The sequence below is a fragment of the Papio anubis genome, chromosome 1, assembly GCF_008728515.1.
Source record: "Papio anubis isolate 15944 chromosome 1, Panubis1.0, whole genome shotgun sequence".
Classification (NCBI taxonomy): Eukaryota; Metazoa; Chordata; class Mammalia; order Primates; family Cercopithecidae; genus Papio; species Papio anubis.
The window spans coordinates 191,124,704-191,147,387 of NC_044976.1; the positions used below are offsets into that span (position 1 = coordinate 191,124,704).

The 22,684-nt window shown below is 34.0% G+C and overlaps 1 protein-coding gene across 6 annotated transcripts in view; it reads left to right on the forward strand.

Annotated features, from left to right (window-relative positions):
- KIFAP3 (kinesin associated protein 3) overlaps window positions 1-22,684 on the forward strand; it is a 155,107-nt gene that overhangs the window by 31,768 nt on the left and 100,655 nt on the right. For 5 of the 6 annotated variants that reach the window (XM_009193718.2, XM_009193698.2, XM_009193723.4 and 2 more), the window contains exons 4-9: window positions 7,369-7,424; window positions 8,225-8,366; window positions 11,152-11,251; window positions 12,192-12,316; window positions 14,693-14,791; window positions 22,061-22,239. In XM_009193718.2, coding sequence (XP_009191982.1) covers window positions 7,369-7,424; window positions 8,225-8,366; window positions 11,152-11,251; window positions 12,192-12,316; window positions 14,693-14,791; window positions 22,061-22,239 — 701 coding nt within the window. Of the gene's footprint in view, window positions 1-11; window positions 4,989-7,368; window positions 7,425-8,224; window positions 8,367-11,151; window positions 11,252-12,191; window positions 12,317-14,692; window positions 14,792-22,060; window positions 22,240-22,684 lie in introns of those variants that run through there. The other variant, XM_009193733.4, reaches the window with a different exon arrangement.

Below are 22,684 nucleotides of genomic sequence, written 5' to 3' on the forward strand. Positions count from 1 at the left end.
CCTAATGCAGATCCAAAGTTGTTTATAGTTTGTCAAACAACTATAAACAAAAGTTTATCAAACTATTGATATTTGATTTTGGGTAGGTTTTTTTCACCAGTGCTATGAATGAGTAAACAACAAAGAATAAACATTAATTGCTTTCATGGTAGGCTTTATATTAGATGCTTCCACATAAAATGGTCTAATTCTTTTTTCATGTTTTGTGTATGTACACATACACTGAAGTAAGAATAAAAAAGGAAATGTCTGTCATATTGATTCTAGAATAATAAAAGGAAAGAATTTGGGGCAGAAAACCTATTTTCACTGCACCAACTAGACTGATACTTTATAAGCTTCTTTTTTATATTTGTTCGTCATTTAGACGGATTATGTAAGTGTTAAAATATATATCATATGCCTTAGACTATCCAACGGATGTAACTTTCATGAATTATTTTTCTTTGTTTCCTTTTTTTTTGGCAGCAGCAGCAAGAAAAAAGTTTAATTTGGGGGTCACCAAACTAGGAGATGAGAGAAAACCTCAAATCCATCTCCCTGAGAAGTTTGGGGCTAGAGTTTTTAAGGATTTTGGATTAGGCTGAAGTGTGGAGATTGTTGATTGGTCAAAGAGTGTAAGGTGAAGTAATGGGACAGAATGATGAAGAAGCTGTATTCTCATGCTGATTTCTTTCCTCTATGAGGGTCTTCCGAGGTGTCAGCTGTTTCACTGCAACTCAGGGTCTGAAAAACATTTTAAATGATCCTTAAGCAAAATCCTTATGATTCTTAACGTCAGAGATCCTGTCTGTAAGAACAATGGGGATGTAAATGGTCAGTATGTAGTGCTATGTGACTTTAGCAGCAAGGTAATGAGCCAAAGTATAGCCTAATTAATGCTTAGTTATAACTATATTTCTGTCTGGAACAGAGTTCAAGTCAGAAGAATGGAAGAAAATTTTGAAAATGTTAGTTTGAAGACTTGTAGCCAGGAAAGAATTCAGGTTTAGTTCAAATTGTAGAAAACAATAAAAACCCAAAAATAATAGACAAGGCTAGAATCTAGTAACAGGTATACTATTGTTTCTTTTGAAACAAAATTTTTGTCTCTAGTATGCCATTTCTACCAAAGACAAATTATAGTAGGACCAATTTATTTCCAAAATAAGTCTTATTATACTTGGCCTATTTGCATGAAGTATGGCAAGAATATTGATTGGCCATATAGGCTCTTTTAAGTTGACTTTGCAGGAACTTTTCCATAAGGAATCTTAGTTTAGACTTTTTGAAAGCCTCAAGGTTAGCTAAACCAAGGATTTATCCATGCCTGCAGACACCTGTATGAATTGGGTGAACTCATTTCTTGTGGAGGTCCCAAAATAACTTGAGGTTTCTGGATCTGTTGAAAGTAACATTTTTTACTTATCACAGGTGAGGAACCCTAAAAAGAAACTACATAGACAAAGTAGAAGGCTAGTCTTTCCGAGGGGCTTTTATTGGCTCTATAAAGTCAACATCAATTCCTCAAAGCAGTTTAGTCATATCTGAAAATATGCCAATCCAGTCAAAGCCTTGGTAAAGTAACCAGCATCTGCAATTGTGTCCTGCTACAAAAGAAAGCAGATTCTTATTGAACTTATACAAATAACTATATTGCCATAAAATAATACTTATGAATGAAGTTTCCACATTTGTGAGAACTCAGGTAGAAAGGCAAATTTTGCTCATAAAGATGTACTTTACTTGTCATAAGCTATAAATAGCTCAAAAGAAAAAAAAAAGTTTTCTTGACTCGTCTTCAGTCAGAGTAGCCGACTTCCAAACAGGATGTTGTCTGTTCACCTTGGAATTGCCTTTCATAAATCAGGCAGCTCTTTGTCAGTCAGGTAAGAGCTGTTTAACGGGCACCGTAGAATCCTGCAGCTTCTCACAGTTTCAGAGTCAATCCTGGGGAAAAAGAGGCTCCCTGCTCATGAGTATCTCCTCCTTGAATTTCCCAAGTAGCATGATCATATACAAAGTATCTCCATTTTATTATGGAGCTCTTCTGGGCACTGCTGTCCCCAGTTAGACTGTTTCTGACATTGCCCCAAATAGCATGGGTATTTCAGATGTCATGATCATTGTATGTCCTTCCATCATAGGATGTCTTCAGTTAATGTCCTGTAACAAGGCAGTAAATGCCTCTTAAGTGGAAATTCTCTAGTCCAGAGTCACAGCAGTCATCACTGGGATGTGCTCACAGACTTTTGCTATAAGCCTCAGTAAACATTCCACAAAAGGCTATCAAGTGGATAATTTGTTCCTACCAGCACTCCAGCTTCTATTCTATATTCTGTGGGCTCGGGCAATCTTATTGGTTCCCATTGTAGTATGTCCAGTTAATTATAGCTTGAAGGGCAGATTTGCATGCCTTCAGTTTTATAGTACTCGGTAGAGAAAACATCCCCTAGTCAGATACAATATCCATTTTCATAAGACATTTAGGTAAAGAATACACAATTACTTACAAAAAGCCTATATAAACATTTCAACTTTGATAATCCTATCCACCCTTAATTTTATGTTCTGGTCCTGGCAATTTCTCTTCACTCCCAGACCATTTTACCCTCTCCTGTGAAAAGAGATTTGGGTTCCCAGCAGAGGGTTTAGCTAAGGGACCAAGGCTTTTTAGTCAATCTTTATGTTGATTAGTCACCTCAACATCACCCTAGGCAATTGTTGGTCAGTTTTCTCATACTGATCTTTGTCTTCTGATTTTTAAAAAAATGTCTCCAATTGGGGTAAGTACAGAAAACTGATTTGGTACCCTTTAATATTGGGGGAAACAGCAATTAAGGCCTTTGTTTGAACGCCATCAATTTCCATTTTATTCATTCAATTTCTTAATAACTGTCTAAAGATTTTCATTCTGCTGGGATGAGTCCCCTGACTCTCCCCTTTTCTTTTCCTCTTAGTTTTACTCCTATCAATGTTTTCTTCATTCATCATATTTCTTAATAACTGTTTAAAACTTCCCATCTTCCTGGGATGCATCCTTTGACCCTCCCCTCTACCCTTCACCATTCCCTTGTTAACGAACCTCATATTTTCTGTTAGCATCTGTAAGACCCATGAGGAGAAGCTGACCATGACCTGGGTAATGGGCATATTCAAGGGGTGAATATCCCTGTCATCATAATGCCAGTCCCATATGGCTTGCATACAAGCCACATTAGCTGCTTCATCTGGGGTACTCCACTTGGCAGTTACAGGTAGAGTCGGACAGTCCCCTTTCTTAGGGTAAAGAGACCTTACAGTGGCTTTTATCCAATTCATTAGGCTAACTCTTTCCTCACTAATCATGTCCTGTTTGTCTGGTTCATGTATAATCATTTGCAATTGTTTAATTGTGAGCAGTGGGTACCATACCAACCCAAACACGTTCTTTCACTCTGCAGCATTTAAAACCAAAGACACTGCTCCCAAATTAGTTACTCTCATAAGCCATTTCAGTATAGTTTCCTCAGGGAGCTGATTATATTAATCTATAAAATAAAAAGGTGGAGGATAAGGAACCTTTGATTCCTGTGTGACCATGTGATCATCCATGGCATGGAACTGCAGCTGGGCTGTGCCCAATTACTAAAGGTAAAAGTTACAGTGAATTTGGAGATGGATACAACTTCTGGGGACTTGGTTCACTGGATGCATAAGGAAATGCAAACTAATATGAAAAATACATAATATTCAATTCCTTGCTTGTTGTCATCTATAATGGCTAAAATGACAGTAAAACGGATTGCTGGTTGGGCCTTAAGGCTAGAGAAAGCTTAGATGTGGGTCTGTGTGAGCTCAGGTCACTAGCTTCGAAGCTACCCGCAAAAGCAGAAAATTATGTCAGGGCAATAGAAAATGCCTCTGTGACCTGTGTTCTCCAAGAAGGTAGCCAATGTGGAGGAAGAGCAAAATGAAGTAATTATTGAAACCAGAGTATATAGTGTAAAGGAATTGTTCTATTTTATAGAGCTCACTCGGTCACAGGTCAAGTTTTCAAGGACATAAAACAAGATGAGAGGAGCCCTCAGTTAGTACCTTTTCTTTATGAAGAGCACAGAAAGACAAAGAAAAGATTATTTCTGGAAAGAAAGGGAACAATATGAATATTAATAAACCAAAAAGTACACCAGAGTCAGTATTTCCCAAGACTAGTCATACACATCTTTTTCTCCTATTAATCAAAACCTTGCAGGAAACTGATTTTTTTACCTTTTGCTCAGCCAGATTCTACACAGAGAGATCAGGAGCCTGACTGGTAAACGATTCTTACTACCCTGTTGCCCCCTTGTTGGGTTCCTGGATTCTCTTAAACTGTGGCTTCCAAAAGAGCAGAGCTTTGATCACCCTGCTTGCTGATTATGAAAGAAAACCATTTTCTTTGTTTTCATGGGTTCATAGGTGAAAGCTGCCCAGTTTTGCAAGATAGAATCCAAGGGGCTGCTTGAGGTAGGAGGGATCAAGTTAGCATTTCCTGTATCAACCGAGAGAAAATTACAATACACACATAACAAAGACAAACACCAGTTACTTGGCTCAGTATCCAAGTTTTAACCTAGCAAAACAGATAAAACAGACCCCCCTTTCCACTTGTTAGGCCCACTGAACTTCTGCTAATGTTTCCTTCTGGGTTCCCCACACACAAACAGGACAAGATAAGAACAGACATGAGACCCCGGTAAGTCAGAACTCTAAAATCAGGTTTCATAACTGAAACCAAATCATCCAGGAGTACTCCCCCCAAACATTGCCCTTTGTTCTCCTTCCAATTGGGAAAATCCCCCTTAAACAGGGCCCATTTTACAGATTAGGGAGTGTCAACAGGACCTCTGAAGAGGCAACAGGACCTTTAAGGAGGCCAACAGATCAGGAGAAGGCAAAAGGGATGTCGATTGCGCTTGGGAATACTTACCGGAGAAGTCTTTCCGATTCAGAAACTGTTTCTCTACTCCAAGCAAGCTTATGTGAAGGTCGGCAATGCCTTGCTGGCAAGGGAGGCAGCAGAGACAGCCCCTGGCTTAAAGAAGCCAGGCAGCCACTTGGATTCATCTCCGGGCCTCTGAAATGTCTAGAGGTTACCGAGCCACAGGCAGATGCCCACGATGGGTATCCCTTTATGAGTTCACCACTAAATTGTAACCACACCTGGCTAATTTTTTACATTTTTTGTAGAAATGGGAGTCTCACTGTGTTGCCTAGGCTAGTCTCAAACTCCTGGGTTCAAGCGATCCTCCTGCCTTGGCTTCCCAAAGTGCTGGGATTACAGGCATGAGGCACTGTGCCCAGCTGGTGCTCTTAAAATAATATATCAGTGCTGAAGTTTTGATTGGACTAAGTAGGGAAAAAAAAGAAAATTTTGTTTGGAATTTTTTCAAATTAGTCTCTCTTCATACACAGCAAATAAAATGCCTTGTACTTAATATATACTTTTATTAGCTGTGAATACAGTGTCTAACATAGATGGTCAACATATATTTGTTGAATGAATTAAATGGTTGTAAATTTATTTAAAAGCAAAAAGGGCCGGGTATGGTGGCTCACGCCTGTAATCTCAGCACTTGGGGAGGCCGAGGCGAGCAGATCACAAGGTCAAGAGATCGAGACCATCCTGGCCAACATGGTGAAACCCCATCTCTAGTAAAAATGCAAAAATAGTTGGGTGTGGTGGTGCATGCTTGTGACCCCAGCTACTCAGGAGGCTGAGGCAGGAGAATCGCTTGAACCCAGGAGGCAGAGGTTGCAGTGAGTCAAGACCGTGCCACTGCACTCCATCCTGACCACAGAGCAAGACTCCGTCTCAAAAAAAAAAAAAGCAAAAATAGACATTTTGAACGTGATTGCTTCTAATCACATACCTGGCATTGTTAAGTACTATGTAGATAAGGAAAATATTATCAAGGAAAATTTGTATTAAGTATTTTGTTAATAGAATATTCTTGTTAAGATGTCTGTAAATGATGAGAGATCACATAGTCCAATAAATCCAAGGAGAAAAGCAAATCTGGTAGTCTTTTAAGATCTGTGTCTACTTATTGTAGGTTGTACAGTATAGTTAAAGTTGATCTTTCCTAGTGCCAAATTAATATAATTCTGAAGGCATTTAGAATAAAGTATCTTTGAACCAGTAAAAACTCTTTCACTGTGTTTTCAGGGCAAATCAGTGGTTTTACCTTGCTCCCCAGAAATTAGAGGAATATGAAAAAATGTTCATGTCATCATACATGGATAAAATAATTCAAATCAATATTTTCTCTATCTGGGTAGAGTATTATTAATAATTGAAGACATAGGAAATGCTTTAGGAAGTGTATATTAAATATACGCTTTTTTTTACACTACTGGTTTTCTTTGTTAAAATTCTTTTACTTGGCAAGCAGTATTCCAAAGCCAGAAATCTTATCTTAAAAGCAATTGAAACAATAATACTTACTTGGTTGTGTAATTCATTACATTCAGTGATTTTTTTTGCATAATTAAAACCACTGTCTTAGTAAATTATCTGTCTGAAGCAGAATTAAGCTGTTGAGAATGTATGATCTTATATAGAATGAGTGCTGTCCTCTGAAAATAATGACTAATTCTATCATATATTTATTTGCTAATTATGGAATCAAAAATTTTGATAACATTCTAACTTACTTTAATGTACATACATTACTTAGACTTATAATCCAGATCAATAAAGTATTTGATAGTTTTTTTGTTAAAAAATGAAATTATGCCATTAATTAGATAATTCAATATAAACGAATGGCTCAAACTTGTGTTCAGCACCTTTGGATAACTCTTTATTTGGGAATAAGTGGGGATTTAATTAATATAAGTAATAAATGTTTGCCTTTTAATTTATGATATTAATTTTACTTGTTAAAAAAGAACCAGTTAACAACTATTCTATATCTTAAGTTTTAAATTTACCAATTTTTATTTCTTTCTGCTTTGTTAATTTTCATTTTAGTTTTTATATTACTCAAGTCATACTTTTTTCTTTGCCTTATTGATTTTCCTATTCCTACCTTAAATTTGAATTAGGAAGGGAAAGAGAGGATACTTAGAACAGACTATTTTGCTGCTTGTTGGCAAGTCTGACTGTATACCTTACATACCCAAAAAGTTAACCAAGGAGGAAGTTGGTGATATAGATTTTATTAATTTATACTCTCCTTGATATCCTCATTTGATCGAATTGATTATATATGAGCATTTTTATACATTGAAAAGAGATTATTTCATAAACTGGTTTTAATATCCCCAGTTTAGCTAGAATTAAACTCAGCTGCTGAAAATAAAAATTACCTAGAAACCCTAAAAACCTAATTCTCCTTATTTAAAAAAAAAATCTTGTTACAGAGAAAAAAGAAAAATCAAGCAAGCCTAAAGATCCACCTCCTTTTGAAGGAATGGAGGTAAGACTGCATGCGTTCTGATCTAATAGAGGACTGAATTATAAGATATTGCCTTTTTCCATCAATAATACACACAATCACATTAAGCATGTGGTATTTTTTAAAAATGACTGAACTCAGGTACCTGAGAAAGGTAGAAAACCATTATTTAATTGAAAAAGACAAAAAGTATTGGTTCTGCTTTTTTTTTGCGTGATCTCGGCTCACCACAACCTCTGCTTCCCGGGTTCAAGCGATTTTCCTGCCTCAGCCTCCTGAGAAGCTGGGATTACAGGTGCGTGCCACCACACCCAGCTAATTTTTGTATTTTTAGTAGAGACGGGGCTTCACCATGTTCGTCAGGCTGGTCTCGAACTCCCGACCTTGTGATCTGCCCGCCTCGGCCTCCCAAAGTGCTGGGATTGTAGCTGTGAGCCGCTGTACCTGTGGCTGGTTGTGCTTTCTAAACAATTAATTTTGGTAAATGATGGGCAAAAATGTTTACATATTCTTATTGTAATATGTTTTGAAATATTGTTTAATCTACTATAGTAGATACAAATATTTTTTATTACATTTAAGATACTTTATATTGATAAACAATTTTTAAAGTTTATATACATCTCATTTTATCATGGGGTTTTGTATTAGAGTCCTAGGTCTAAAGATCTAAAATTTCCCTATCCAAAAAGATGGTTACTATGAGTTCTTTGGAAATTTCTGTATTGTTATATCTGTATTGATCACAAAATATTATTTCTTTGACAGTGGATCTGTTGAGCATTGTTGATGAGTACTTTCTGCTTCTTCCTTTGTTTCAGATTGATGAAGTTGCTAACATTAATGACATGGATGAATATATTGAGTTATTATATGAAGATATTCCTGACAAGGTTCGGGGTTCTGCTTTGATCCTGCAGCTTGCTCGAAATCCTGATAACTTGGAAGAACTACTATTAAATGGTGATTACCATAAAACATGTTTAATCATAATAGATGAACAAGTTACAATTATATATACAAAACTTAAGACTGCATATATTTTCCAGCTTTTTATTTCTTTCTACTCAGATTTCTTAAATTGAGAGCATAGCATTTAAATATTCTCCGGAGAATTCACAAACCGTTTAATGTAAACAAGGAAAATTAAGCATTAATGGTACTATACCTTTTCTTTCTTCTACTCTGGGAAACTCTTTTATTGTTTCAATTAGAATATAAGATCAAACTACAGACATTTGCATAAATATATATATCATGTTTTATTAAAGTTCCAGTATTAGTTTTTTCTCAGTAGCACAGGGAAAGCTATTAATCTTTGCAGTTTCATTGAGATTGAATTTCACATCAAGTATTTGCTTTCCTTTCACTGGAAGTACTTGGTAGTAACAAGAAAAGGAGATAGAATGTTTTTAACACCCTTTTCTCAGTAATACCACTATAGAATCATTTTTGTTTTGTTTTGTTTTGTTTTGTTTTGTTTTGTTTTTGTTTTTGAGACAAGGTCTCCCTCTGTTGCCCAGGCTGGAGTGCGGTGGCACGATCTCTGCTCACTGCGACCTTCGGCTCACTGCAACCTCCGCCTCCTGGGTTCATGTGATTCTCCCGTCTCAGCCTCCTGAGTAGCTGGGATTACAGGCATGTGCCACCATGCCCGGCTAATTTGTGTGTGTGTGTGTGTGTGTGTGTGTGTGTGTTTAGTAGAGACAGGGTTTCACCATATTGGTCAGGCTGATCTGAAACTCCCGACCTCAGGTGATCTACCCGCCTCCGCTTTCCAAAGTGCTGGGATTACAGGCATGAGCCACTGCATGCCCTGCCTATAGAATCATTTTAAATCCATAGTTTTCTGATTATACATTTATCAAAAACAAAATAGGAAAGATGTGTTTATTATCTGGTTTGCATTACATGAGAGAGAATGCCTTTCTGGTTGTTGCCAAATACCTGGATAAAATAATTCAAATCAATAGTTTTCTCAATCAGTATTTTCAAATAAGTATTTCAAATGCCTTTTCTGCTATATGCTTGCCATTCTTTTATGAAATAGATAATTCTTGAAAACTTATTCTGTGGCAGGTACTGTTCCATATTTTCATGGAATTGTTTTAGTGTTCCCTCTCCTTCTGTTCCATTGGTTTATTTGATTATTTACATACTGATACCACACTATTGTTGTGTTGTTTTTTATTTTGACTTGAACTTTAGAATATGTGGGAAAAAATGTTCCAAATTGCTTTCTTTCCCCAAGAATTGGCTTTACTGGTCTTGCACATTTGTCTTATATACTTTGAGATTACTTCATCATATTCTGTGAAAAGTCATAATGGGATTTTGATTATGATTGCATTCAATGTAGAAATTAATTTGGGATTGTCTTTTAACCTCTTGTAAACTATATTTTCTTTTAGCTGTTTCTTGGTAAACTGTGTACAACTCCTGTAACTGTATTTTTATTGAGATGTTTCTCTATTCTGTTTTAAAGGAGAAAAATGAAATAAAATTTTGCAAATAGGTCACTAAACCTATGCCTAAATTTATGACATTATAGAACAGTTCTGTATAGGCTAGTATTTTAAGAAATACTATTTTCTCTGGATTATAATGGTCAAATACCTTTGGGAATTACTAGATTGAACAAAGCTACACCGGATTCTTTATTAAATAGGACTTTTGGGAGGCTTTGCATGTTAATATGCATTGCCAACCTATTTACATGACTCCAAAATAATTTTTTTCAAAGCATATACTATTCCAGTTCTCTGCATTGTGAATATGAATAATACTGTGAAATGCTATCATAGGATGATTTTTAATTTGCTAAAAAATTTGTCACTATGTGGATTCATAACTAATACAATTAATTTTTGTTCATAGTCCGAATAGCCAGAAAGCTCAAATATGGAACATTTTCATTACCATAATAAATGCAGTCCATAAAGTACTATTGTAAATCCTGAGTATCTATTAAAAACAGTGGAATTATGATTTTTATATTTTAACATACAGATATTTTATTTTGTTTTAATTATTTTAAGAATTAGTATGCCATGTACCAACCCAATTTGAAACTATGCCATTAATTTATAATTTTCATTTCCTGAAGAGAAAATTTTAGCAGAAATGCTTATTAACCTACCTGAAAGTTAATTTTGTGAAAGCTTTTTGTTTTATTTGTGGCTATTAGCATAAATTCAGTGTGATACTGAAATATTAAATTTATTTTTCTGTGTATAGATTTTATTTGGTTTTTAATTTACTTTAATGGAACTAGTGTTAGTCTACTAAACTGCTCATTTTTTTCTAGACTTATTCAAGTTTTTTTCATATTATCAAATACATTAAATCAGATGTTAAAAAGAAAAAAATCAGTACTGCAGTAGTCAGAGTACAGTTCTTAATCTTACAAATTAAGATTGCAGTTCTTAATTTAAGATTATTAAATTTAAAAATGAAAGGCTTTTTAATTATTTTATTGTTACCATAATATATATTATGTCACTTTATCTAAATCATATTTGATTACTTCTGTGTACAGTATATACTTGAAGTAGCATGTTACGTATCTTTAAGTAAAGTTACATTTTAGTTTTAAAAGTAGCTGTCCATATTGGAAAGAAGCATACTACTTTTTGTCCCAGTTCTATCTTAGCTTTGTTATTTATTAATAACTAGACATTTAAAACCAATCACCCTTTATACCAGAGCAAGGAGAATGATCATTTCGGTACTTCTCCTTTTTCTTTAGAAACTGCCCTTGGTGCATTAGCAAGGGTCCTGAGAGAAGACTGGAAGCAAAGTGTTGAGTTAGCTACAAACATAATTTACATCTTTTTTTGCTTTTCCAGGTGAGTATAAAAATTATTAAATCAAATGACTACTGTATCTCTATTGCTGTTTGTGTCATTGATTTAATTTGTAGATCACTCGTTCTCTCAGTTTCTCTGTGTGTCTGCCTATGCTGTACCGCTAAATTCTTATTCCTGTTTCCCATTTTCTGTCTTGCTATCTGTTATTCTATCTTTCATTTAGTCTATACTCACTCATGCCTCAGTTTCCTTATGAGTAAAATTTGGATAGTAATAGTCGCACCCTCTTTGGATAGTTTTTCGGATTAAATGAATTAAAAATTAAAATGCTTAGAATAAGGCCTGACCCACAGTAAGTGCTCAGTAAATGTCATTGTTATATATATGCATGTATGTGCAAATACATACCTATTATGTATTCATATTTATTATTTATACACATATATCCTTAAGAAAGATGTTTATTAAAATGTTATGAAAAGTTCTAGCCAATTCCTAGAGAATTGCTGCTTCTGTTCTAAAAATGTGCTAGTAGTAGCAAATAATTGTTTATTGAATAAATACTTGGATGAATGAATTGTCTAGAAAACATATGTAAAACCTAATTACTAGTACTTTACTAATTGATGTCAGTTTTACACAATAAATAAAATGTATGTGTAGTATTGATACATTATTAGTTTTGTTAGACAATAAAAATCTATTGTGAATATCTGAGTAGTTAATATGGTGGTTAGTTACAAAAAATGTCTACTTTCTAACTTCTTAAAAATAACTATTTTAGGTAAGGGTAGTGTGATATATTTAAAATAATTTTATAATCTCAAGTCTTCCTAGTAGTGTATTGTTGATATATCTTTTAAAATATGTATATCAAATTTATTTTCTACATGGTTTGTACCATTGATCACCAAAAACAAATTTCCTGTACCCATAAAATGTATTCTTTTAAATATATATTAAAATGTCTTCTTTAAAGCTTTTCTCAGTTTCATGGACTTATTACTCATTATAAAATTGGAGCTCTGTGTATGAATATTATTGATCATGAGTTAAAAAGACATGAGCTTTGGCAAGAAGAACTTTCAAAGAAGAAGAAAGCTGATATCCTTTTAGGGTGGCATTTGAACCCTCTTTTGCCCTTTGCTATAAGCTTTGGATGGGTGGGATGGTTTTGTTCTTTTCTTTTTTCTTTTGTAAAATTGTTAATTGCATTACTTGGAAGCAATGCAGGAGTGTGTTATTGAAGGTTAAGAAGTAGATTGAAACTGTCAAAATGAATACAGTTTGACATTCACTTTTTGTCTTTTAACAACCTTTATTAGTTAATGAGGTAGACGGAGCAGGTAGTAGTTGTGTCGGGTAACTTAGTAGGTGAACCTCTAAAGGATTACGTAATTACATCCACTATGATCCTTTGGTTAGTTGAAGCCTAGTTCACCGCTACTACTTATATACTTCTATGTGAGTACTAAGGTGACTTTGATTAGAATGGGTGTAAATTTGGTGATGAACCTAAAGGTTCTATTTTTCTAGGAAAGTGCAAAAATACTGTTGTTAATAAATAAAAATTTGAAAGGCCTATAGAATGATAGAACCTGTGAAAGAAAACTTAGGTATCTGTTTTAACCTATCTTGCAAATATAAAAATCTTTTCTGCAACTTCCCTGGCAAATGGCGTTACATCAGCTCTTCTTTAACAATGTCAATGCTTATCTATTTCACCCATTCTGTGGTTTAGCATTCTGTTTATTATAATAGTCTTTTGCTTAGTGCACTGAAGTCCATTTCCCAATAACTTCTATCCATTGGTTCTAGTATTGCATACCAAAGCAATATGGAATAAGGATATTCTCTTCAACATCATAATTCTTCTCATATTTGAAGATATTTATCACATTTTAGCCTCTACAACTTAATGCTTCTGGATCGGAGGCCCCTGGTTTATTCATATCTGTTCAAACATGATGTGTTTTGTAGATCAACTAGGCATGCTGGTAACTTTCCTTTGAATCACGTGTTTATTGTGTCTTTTAAAAAGTGAAAACTTTATTCCTGTTGTGCAGTGTATCATACATTTTTAACTCTGCTTTGTGCAAAAGTGGACCTTTTATATTAATTTTGGCCTCCGGAAACCCTGAGGCTTCAATTTAATCTGTGTTGTAATAGGTTAACTTAGGTTATTGTGTACAAAATCTGTCAGACTTTTATTATTGTCACATGGAATTCCAAGATGCTATAAAATCCACACCACACACAAGCTTTGACTTTTCTTAATTAGAATCTTTTCAGGTTTATAAATTTCCTATGCATACCATAAACTTCTGGCATCTAGATTGACAGTGACTCAACTACATCGACAACCCAAGAATCCTAGAGACTTTACATCAGTTCTGGAGTCCCAAGACTCCTGAATGCTTCAGTGATACCTAAAATTTTTTAAACTGGAGAAGTATGCAGGGAACCACTAGTGGAACTCTTTAGCAATCATGAATTTGCATTTTGTGATTGTTTGGTGACAAGAACTGATATCTTAGGACATACTGTATTTCTATATCAGACACCATTAATTTTAAGATTCACTATTGTTTAACCGCTAGGAGAGGAACATATGCTTTCAATTAAGCTATGACACATCATGGATTATAAGACACATCCCATTTTGGAGATGTTAAGATGTGAGGAAAATGTGTCTTAGACTCAATAGATTATGGTAATTGAAGGGATATAAAAATTACATCAGAATTCTGGTCATTTCTCCTGACATGTTACTATTTTATTATGTCCTAAATTTCTTTGTACTTTGATACAAGTGGTATTCAACAAGGTTAGCTGCATTGACTCATATTCTGGGGTCATATGCTTGACTCACATGCTGAAATAACTGATTATTTTTGCAAGGTGTCCAGGGGACGATTTGGGACCAAAAGATGTGATTTTTAAAATTTGTTTACCTTTAAGTTTGGGCTAGTTCTTTCTTGGCATCTCTAGTCTGAAAAGGCTGCTACAAAAGCTTTAGATTTAATCTATATCCTTTAAATATTCTGGGCCTCTGTCTGAAGTAAAATCCAGTGTTCTTAGTAACTAAATCATTCTCTGAGGCAGTAATATTTTTGGTTCGTGGACCCACTTGATAATCTGTTAAAAGTTATAGATTTGTGCACCTACATAAAATACTCACATACAGTTTCTGGGAATTCAAGTATTTGGTGAGGTTCAAACATCTATATGATGTTAGCTGTGGGCTACATTAAAAAAAAGTTTGTTCACCCAAGGACTCCTAGGGAATCCATGAGCACTTAGATAAGAAGTGCTGTTACAGCACAATTATTATACAGAGAACATTTTAGTTAAACTTTTGGTGAAAAAAATAACTGGATAAAGTTGCATATAAAATCTAATAGTGCCGTTGTTCATAGAATTTATCAGTAGATTTTTTTTGCTTCAGTGAGTATGGATGATCCTTAACAAGTTGTTTACTTGATGAAGACCCTGAAAATCAAACCTTGAGAAAGGATTATGAAAAAACCTTTAAAAAGTACCAGGGGCTTGTGGTAAAACAGGAACAGCTATTACGAGGTATGAATTCCTAAGCAATGAGGAAGGCAACAAAGTACTTACTCTAAATACATTTGTTTTGTTCACTTTTTTATCATACCTGTAAAGCTAATGTGAGAATAACTGAAAGTTCTATAAATGTTAATATGCTACAAGTTCGTCTGTCTTTAGCATGGGTAATGTTTTAAATTTCACTCTACTATTTTTCCCCGTTTAGTTCCTAAATGTTTATATACTTATTATTTATTTCCTAAGAAAGGATTTTTTAATCTAGTGTGTGACCTTTTCAATGATAACAATCTTTGTCTCTTCAACCCTAACTTACTTGTTTTATAAAGTGAATTATTTTATTGCTTTCCTAGGAAATTGATATAAAAATTTTAAAATATTTCTTTTGTTTAATAGAAAAGAATTCCTTATCTCTAGCTTTATTAAGAGATTTAAAACTTCCATAGTATGGTTTTTTGGTTACTGATAAGATGTAAAATCTTATGGTGGTTAGTGATAATGACATGGGACTTTTAAGTGTGAATTTAATTCCTGGTTTCTACTTGACTATTTGATGATTCATGTAGTTAATTGGTGTTTGACTAACTTTGTATGTGGAAATACTTGTTAACTCCCAAAATATTTTCATCCTGTGAAGATTATTAGCAATTTTAACTACATTGAGTTTTTTAAATATTTGAAGCCAAGTAATTTAGTTCAGCCTGTTGGAGAAAATGTCAGATTTTCAAAAGTTCATTTTAAAATATGCTAGAAAATAATAGGTATTATCTATGTTAGCATGTAATCCAAAATGCATCAGATCTCAAGAAAGCAATTGTTTTCGTGTAAAAGTTTCGAAGAACTAATTTGACTTTTTTAACATGCAAAAGTTTAAGCTCTGTTTCTAACCAAATATTTTATTTATGCAGATATTGTATACTCTTAACAGCTTTATTGAGGTATAACTGATAGATAATAAATTGTATAATTTTAAAGTATATAATTTGATAAATTTTAACATATGTAAATACCCATGAAATGGTGACCATAATCAAGATAAAGTACCTATCCATCACTCCCAAAATTTCCTCATACATCTCTGTAATCTCTCCCTTTCCTTCTACCTTCTCCCTTCTTCCTCAATCCCAAGTCATCAGTGATCTGCTTTCTGTCACTTTAGGCTAGTTTGCATTTTCTAGAGTTTTATATAAATGAAATCACGTAGTATATATGTGTTTTTGTCTGTTACTCAGCATAATTATTCATTCATATTATTGCATTTATCAAATAGTTATTAAATAGTATTTCTTTGTATTCACCTGTTGATCATTTAGAATATTTCCAATTTTTGGCAATTTTAATGCTGCTGTGAACATTTGTCTACAAGTCTTTGTATGGACATACACTTTCTTCTCTCTTAGTTAAATACCTAATGATGGAATGGCTGAGTCATATGATAGGTGTATGTTTAACTTTGTAAGAAACTGCCAGATGTTTTTCTATAATAGTCATTTTTGTATTCTCACCATGAATGTATGTGGTTTTGATTTGAATTTCTCTAGTGACTGATTATGTTGAGCATCTCTTGATGTGCTTATCTGCCATCTCTTTGTTTGTTGAAGTGTGCCTTCATAATTTTTGCCTTATTATTAAATTGGATTGTTTTATATATATTCTTTACATGTTTTGGATATAAGCATTTATGCAGATACATGATTTCATTCTCCTAAAGTATCTTTTTAAGAGCAGAATTTTACATTTTTATGAATTCCAACTTAGTGTTTTTTCGATCGTGGTTTTGGTATTGTATCTAAGAAATCCTTTCCTAACCAAAGGTTACAATTATTGTCTCATATGTTTTCTTCTAGAAGTTGTATAGTCTCAGTTTAGTTAAGCCTATAATACATTTTGAGTTAATTTTTGTATATAGGGTGAGGAATGGATCAAAGTTCTTCATTTTTTTGCATATGAATAGCTAATTATGTAAGTACTACTTTTGAGAACACTATCTTTTATCTACTGAATTGATTTATATCTTTGTCAGAACCATTTGTCCATATGTGTCATGCCTATTTTTGGGTTTCTATTTTGTTCTGTCCATCACTTTTGTGTGTTTTGATGCCAGTAGCACAGTGTCTTCATTACCATAGCTTATAGAAAATTTTGATATCAGATGCTTTTAACCCTACCAATTTTTTATTCCATTGATTTCTACTTTGATCTTTATAATTTTTTTTCTTCAGCTTACTTTGGGTTTAATGTGCTCTTATATTTTTGGTTTTTTTTTTTTTTTTGGTTTTTGGTTTTTTTTAAGATGGAAGCTGAGGTCATTTATTCAAGACCTTTCTTCTCAAATACAGATATTTAGTGCTAAAAAATTCCCATTAAGCACTTCTTTGATGGCATCCCACAGATTTTCATATGTCCTGTTTTCATTTTCATTCAGTTTAAATACTTTCCAGTTTCTCTTTTGGTTTCTTTTTTGACCCATGGGTTATTTAGAAGGGAGATCTTTTTTTCCCAAATAATTGATGTTCAAGTCTTTACATATGTTGATGTTTTCCTGTACTTTTTCTATTGTTGAGAGAGTAATATTGAAATCTCTGACTATAATTGTGAGTTATTTATTGCTCCTGTACTACTACCAGTTTTCACCACATGTATTTTTGAAGCTCTCTATTCTTGGGGACATAAAGATGTAGGATGTAGATGTACTATTGATGAATTGTCCTTGTTATCAGTATGAAGTGATCTTCATCATGGCTGGATATTTTTTTTGTCTAAAATCTACCTTTTCTTATGTTAATCTACTTCTTGTGACTAGTGTTATCATGGGATATATTTGTCTATATATTTTTAATATATTTATGTCTATATTAAGTGTGTTTTTTTAATGAACAGCATTTAGATTGGCTTTGCATGTGTGTATGTGTCTTTTTCCTCCTTTTTCCTTCTTGTCCACCTTCATATGAATTTGAGACTTTTTAAAATTCTATTTTATTTCCATTGTTAGCTTAGCTATAAGTCTTTTGTTATTTTATTGATTGCTTTAAGGTTTATATCACACATCTTTAATCATAATTACCTACAAGTGATACATGTTTAACTTATCATAAGTTAAGTCTGCTGTCAAGTATTTTGTGCCATTTCATGCTTAGTGTTACAATCACTTCTTCCCTCTCCCACCTCTATGCTAATACTAACATTTATTATACTTATACATATGTTACAAACCCTATCACAAGGCCAGGTGTGGTGGCTCACACCTGTAATCCCAGCATTCTAGGAGGCCCAGGTGGGCAGATAACTTGAGGTCCAGAGTTTGAGACCAGCCTGGGCAACATAGGGAAACCCTGTCTTTACCAAAAACAAAAATTAGCCAGGTGTGGTGGCACATGCCTGTAGTCCCCAGCTACTCAGGAGGCTGAGGCAAGATAATCACTTGAACCTGGGAGGCAGAGGTTGCAGTGAGCCAAGATCACACCATTTCACTGCAGTCAAGTGACAGAGTGAGACTCTATCTCAAAAAAAAAAAGCCAAAAACAAATGAACAAAAAACCTTATAACACATTATCATTTTATATAAATAATCAATTTTATTTTAAATATATATTTACTAAGAAAATAATCTTATATATTTACTTGTAGAGTTACCATTTCCATTGATGTTATTCCTTTGCATAGATCCATATTTCTGTCTGGTGTCGTTTTCTTTTTGCCTGAGCAATTTCCTGTAATGTTTCTTGTAGGACATATTTACCAGTGGTTAATTACCTTTTGTGTGTCTAAAAATGTCTTATTTTAAAAATATTTTTATCTTTTTGAAATATTTTCACTGGGCTTAGAACTCTAGGTTGACAACCTTTTTTAATACTATAAGGATGTTGCTCCATTGTTGCCTTGTTTGCGCTGTTTTTGATGAGAAGTCTGCTGTCATGCTATCTTTGTCTATATATTAATATAAGGTCTCTTTTTCTTGGACTGCTTTTAAGATTGTCTCTTCATCATTCATTTTGAGTAATTTATTATGACGGACCTTGGTGTAATTTTCTTTCTGTTTCTTGTTTTTGGAGTTTAGGGAACTTGTTGAAACTCTGGGTTTATAATTTTCACTAAATTTGAAAATGTTTCTGTTACTATTTTTTCAGGTACTTCAGGTAAACATATATTAGGCCACTTGAAGTTGTTCCACAGTTCTCTGAAACTCAACATTTTTTCCATGTTTTTCTGTGTGTTTAATTTTGGATAGTTTCTGTGATTATGTCTTCAGTTTCACTAATCTTTTTTTCTCCTGTTTCTAAACTGTTCTTAATTTCATCTAGTTTACAGTCTCAAGCATTGTAATTTTCAGTGATAGAAGTTTGAATTTTTTTGTGGTATCTCCCATGTCTCTATTTAACTTTTAGAAGATCTGGAATACAGTTATATAACTTATAATGTTCCGTTTTTATAATTAAACTCTAGGTCAATTCTTGGACAGTTGCAATTGGTTCATTTTTCTCTTCCTTGTGAGTTATATTCCCTGCTTCTTGTATGACTGATAATCTTTGATTAGAAGCAAGACAGGGTCAGGCGCAGTGGCTCATGCCTGTAATCCCAGCACTTTGGGAGGCCGAGGCAGGCAGATCACCTGAGGTCAGAAGTTCGAGACCAGCCTGACCAACATGGTGAAACACTGTCTCTACTAAAAAATACAAAATTAGCCAGGAGTAGTGGTGGATGCCTGTAATCCCAGCTACTCGAGAGACTGAGGCAGGAGAATTGCTTGAACCTGGGAGGTGGAGGTTGCAGTGAGCCGAGATCGCATCATTGCACTCCAGCCTGGGCAACAAGAGCAAAACTCCGTCTCAAAAAAAAAAAAAAAAAAAAAAAAAAAAGCAAGACAGTGAAATTTACATTGTTGTAGGTGGATTTTTTATTCCTAAAAATACCTTTGAGTTTTGTTTGGGAACATAATTAAATTACTTGGAAACAGTTGTATCCTCTTGGATCTTACTCATAATTTGTTAGTCTGGACAGAAGCAGCATTTAGTATAAAGCTGGTTATTTCCCACTACGGAGGCAAGACCCTTCTGAGGACTCTACCCACTAATGCATGAATTATGAGGTTGCCAGTATGGTTGGTAGAAGCAGGCATTATTTTCAGCTTTGTTCTTCTACTCCTCTCATTTTGTTCTGTCCCAGCCTCACTTAAATTCCTACACTCCCATCAATACTCAACTCAATATTTGAGGGAGGCCTCTGTTAGAACTCCAGAGTTTCTCTCTGCTCAGCTCTTTCTTCTTCAATACTCTTTTCTGTGAACTCCTTGGCATCTCTGAATTCTTGGCTTCATCTCCTTAACTCAGGGATACTATCAGGTTCTGCCTGGATTCTCCTTCACTGTGTTGTGACCTGGAAACTCTCTCAAGGCAATATTCTAGGATAAACATAGGACTATCTCATTTATTTCTTATCTCTCAGGGATTACTGTCCTTCCTTGTCTGGTGTCCACTATTGTGAAAATCTTTGTTTTGTGTATTTCAGTCAGGTTTTTTCGTGGTGTTGTCAGGCAAAGGTTTAAAACCCCATCCTATTAATTTCCTGGGGTGCTGTAACAAATTACCATAAACTGGATGGCTTAAAACAACAGAAATTTATTCTGTCATAGCTCTGGAGGGTGGAAGGCCAAAATCAAGGTATCATCAGGCCCATGTTCTCTCTGAAGGCTCTGGAAAAGAATCTTCTCCTGTCTCTTTCTAGCTTTTGGTGGGTCCCAGCAATCCTTCGTGCTTCTTGGCTTTTAGCTACATCACTCCAGTCTCTGCCTTTGTCTTCATATGACCTTCTTCCCAATCTGTCGGTCTCTGTTATGTCATCTCCTCCTCTTCTTAAGACACCACTCATTGGATTCACGGTCTACCCTAATCCACTATTACCTCACCATAACCAGTTACATCTGCAAAGACCCTATTTCCAAATAAAGCACATCCTGAGGTTTTGGGTGAACATAAATTTTCGGAGGACGATATTCAACCTGCTACATCTATCTTGGCTGTAAAGAGAAGCCTGTTTGTTTTTTCAACGTAATTCTGAAACCTTTTGACAGTGCCTCGTATAGAAAGTCAGCATAATGTAATAGTGTAAATATGTGAGTGAGCTTTGGATCTGATAGGCTTGAATTTCAATTTAGCACACTTTCTAGCTGTATGGTAGGGAAAGTTATTTAATTTCTTTGAATCAGGGGTTTCCCATCTGTAAAATTTTTATAATACTTCTTTCCTCATAAAACTGTTTTAGAATTTAAATACGCTTTATACATCAACAGGCCTGGCATACAATAGATACGTTTGGCCTTCCACCCTCCATCTCTAATATTTGTTAAATAAATAAATTTTATATTTATCTACTTATGAATATGCATATGCATGTATTTCTTCTTTTCATAAGCATTTAGAGGTAGCTGGCAAGAATACATGAAGTGAAACACTAAAACAATGAGGCCACAAGAGAGCAAAAAGACTGTGTTGAACATAAAAACCTACATAATTCTTACAGAAATTGAACTCTGAAGCTCCCTGTCAATCAAGGAAAAATGGAAAACATTATCTGTTAATATCGTTTTCACTATAAGAAGAGAATAAGTTTCCTTTGAGAACCTAAGCATTTTTATTATACAAATCTAAAAGAAATTTTACTTAAAACTAGCAAACAGTGGCTTCAACTCTGTTTACTACAATAATTGTCTTACTGAATTTCATAAGGTCTTTTCTTATAGTGACTAACAGAAAATCGGTTTGCATACGAAAAGTCGATTTTAGTAGGCTCAAATTTAGCTGTAGCTATACTGTATATTCTGGATTATTGCACTTTTTAACACAGCAGACTTTAGGTGTTAAAGTTTTATAATATGTTATCTTGTTTTCTATATGTATAAAAACTATTTTCCCCTGTCTGCGTTATTTTTTCCTGACTTATCTACCTTTAGTTGCCATTTGATTTCTATTAAACTGTAAGCTCCAAGAGGGCAGGAATCATTGTTTTATTTTGGTTATTGTGTCCTTCTCAGCATTGTATGAATTATTTTTTATATATATGTTTTGTTTAAAATACACACACACACACACACACACACACACATATATATCCCATTCAGTAACAATAAATGGTTTTTAATTAACCAATTACTAACCAGTTAAAATTTTCAAAATAATATATTAACGTTTTAGGGCTATCTCTGTTGCCTTGGTGAGTAGAAATGATTTTCTAAATTGTTGATTCAGTTTACTAATTCTTTAACTCTCATATATTTCATTTTTCTAGTTGCTCTTTATTTGCTTCTGAATCTTGCTGAGGATACTCGTACCGAACTGAAAATGAGGAACAAGAACATAGTTCACATGTTGGTGAAGGCCCTTGATCGGGACAATTTTGAGCTGCTAATTCTAGTTGTGTCATTCTTGAAGAAACTCAGCATTTTTATGGAGAATAAAAATGATATGGTAACTTACAAAGCTTTTTCTTGAAATAGTTCATGTTTGCCATTTTCAAATTAAAATATTTTGATAAAAATTAAACACTTTATTCCCCTACTGAGATAATTCTGAATAAAGATTTTACAATAGCAATAACTCACTGTTATTGCTTCATTAAGAAATGTATTCCATATTAGTCAATATTCCAGATGATTGGACCTTTCTGAATAAAAATCATTTCTAATATATAGAATGGATCTTGCCATATTAAACATAATATATAGAAAGTTTGTTTAAACTTAAAATTTTATTTCAGAGTCACCTGATCTTGTTATTTTACCCTAAGCTATTTTGCCTTCTGCATCTCCAACTTCAGTTTGTGGAATTAAAATTTAGCCAGATCTCTTCCTTGTTACCCATACTTCCACTTTGTTACCTACAGTTCTTCTTTGTTACCTGCTGTTCTACTTGG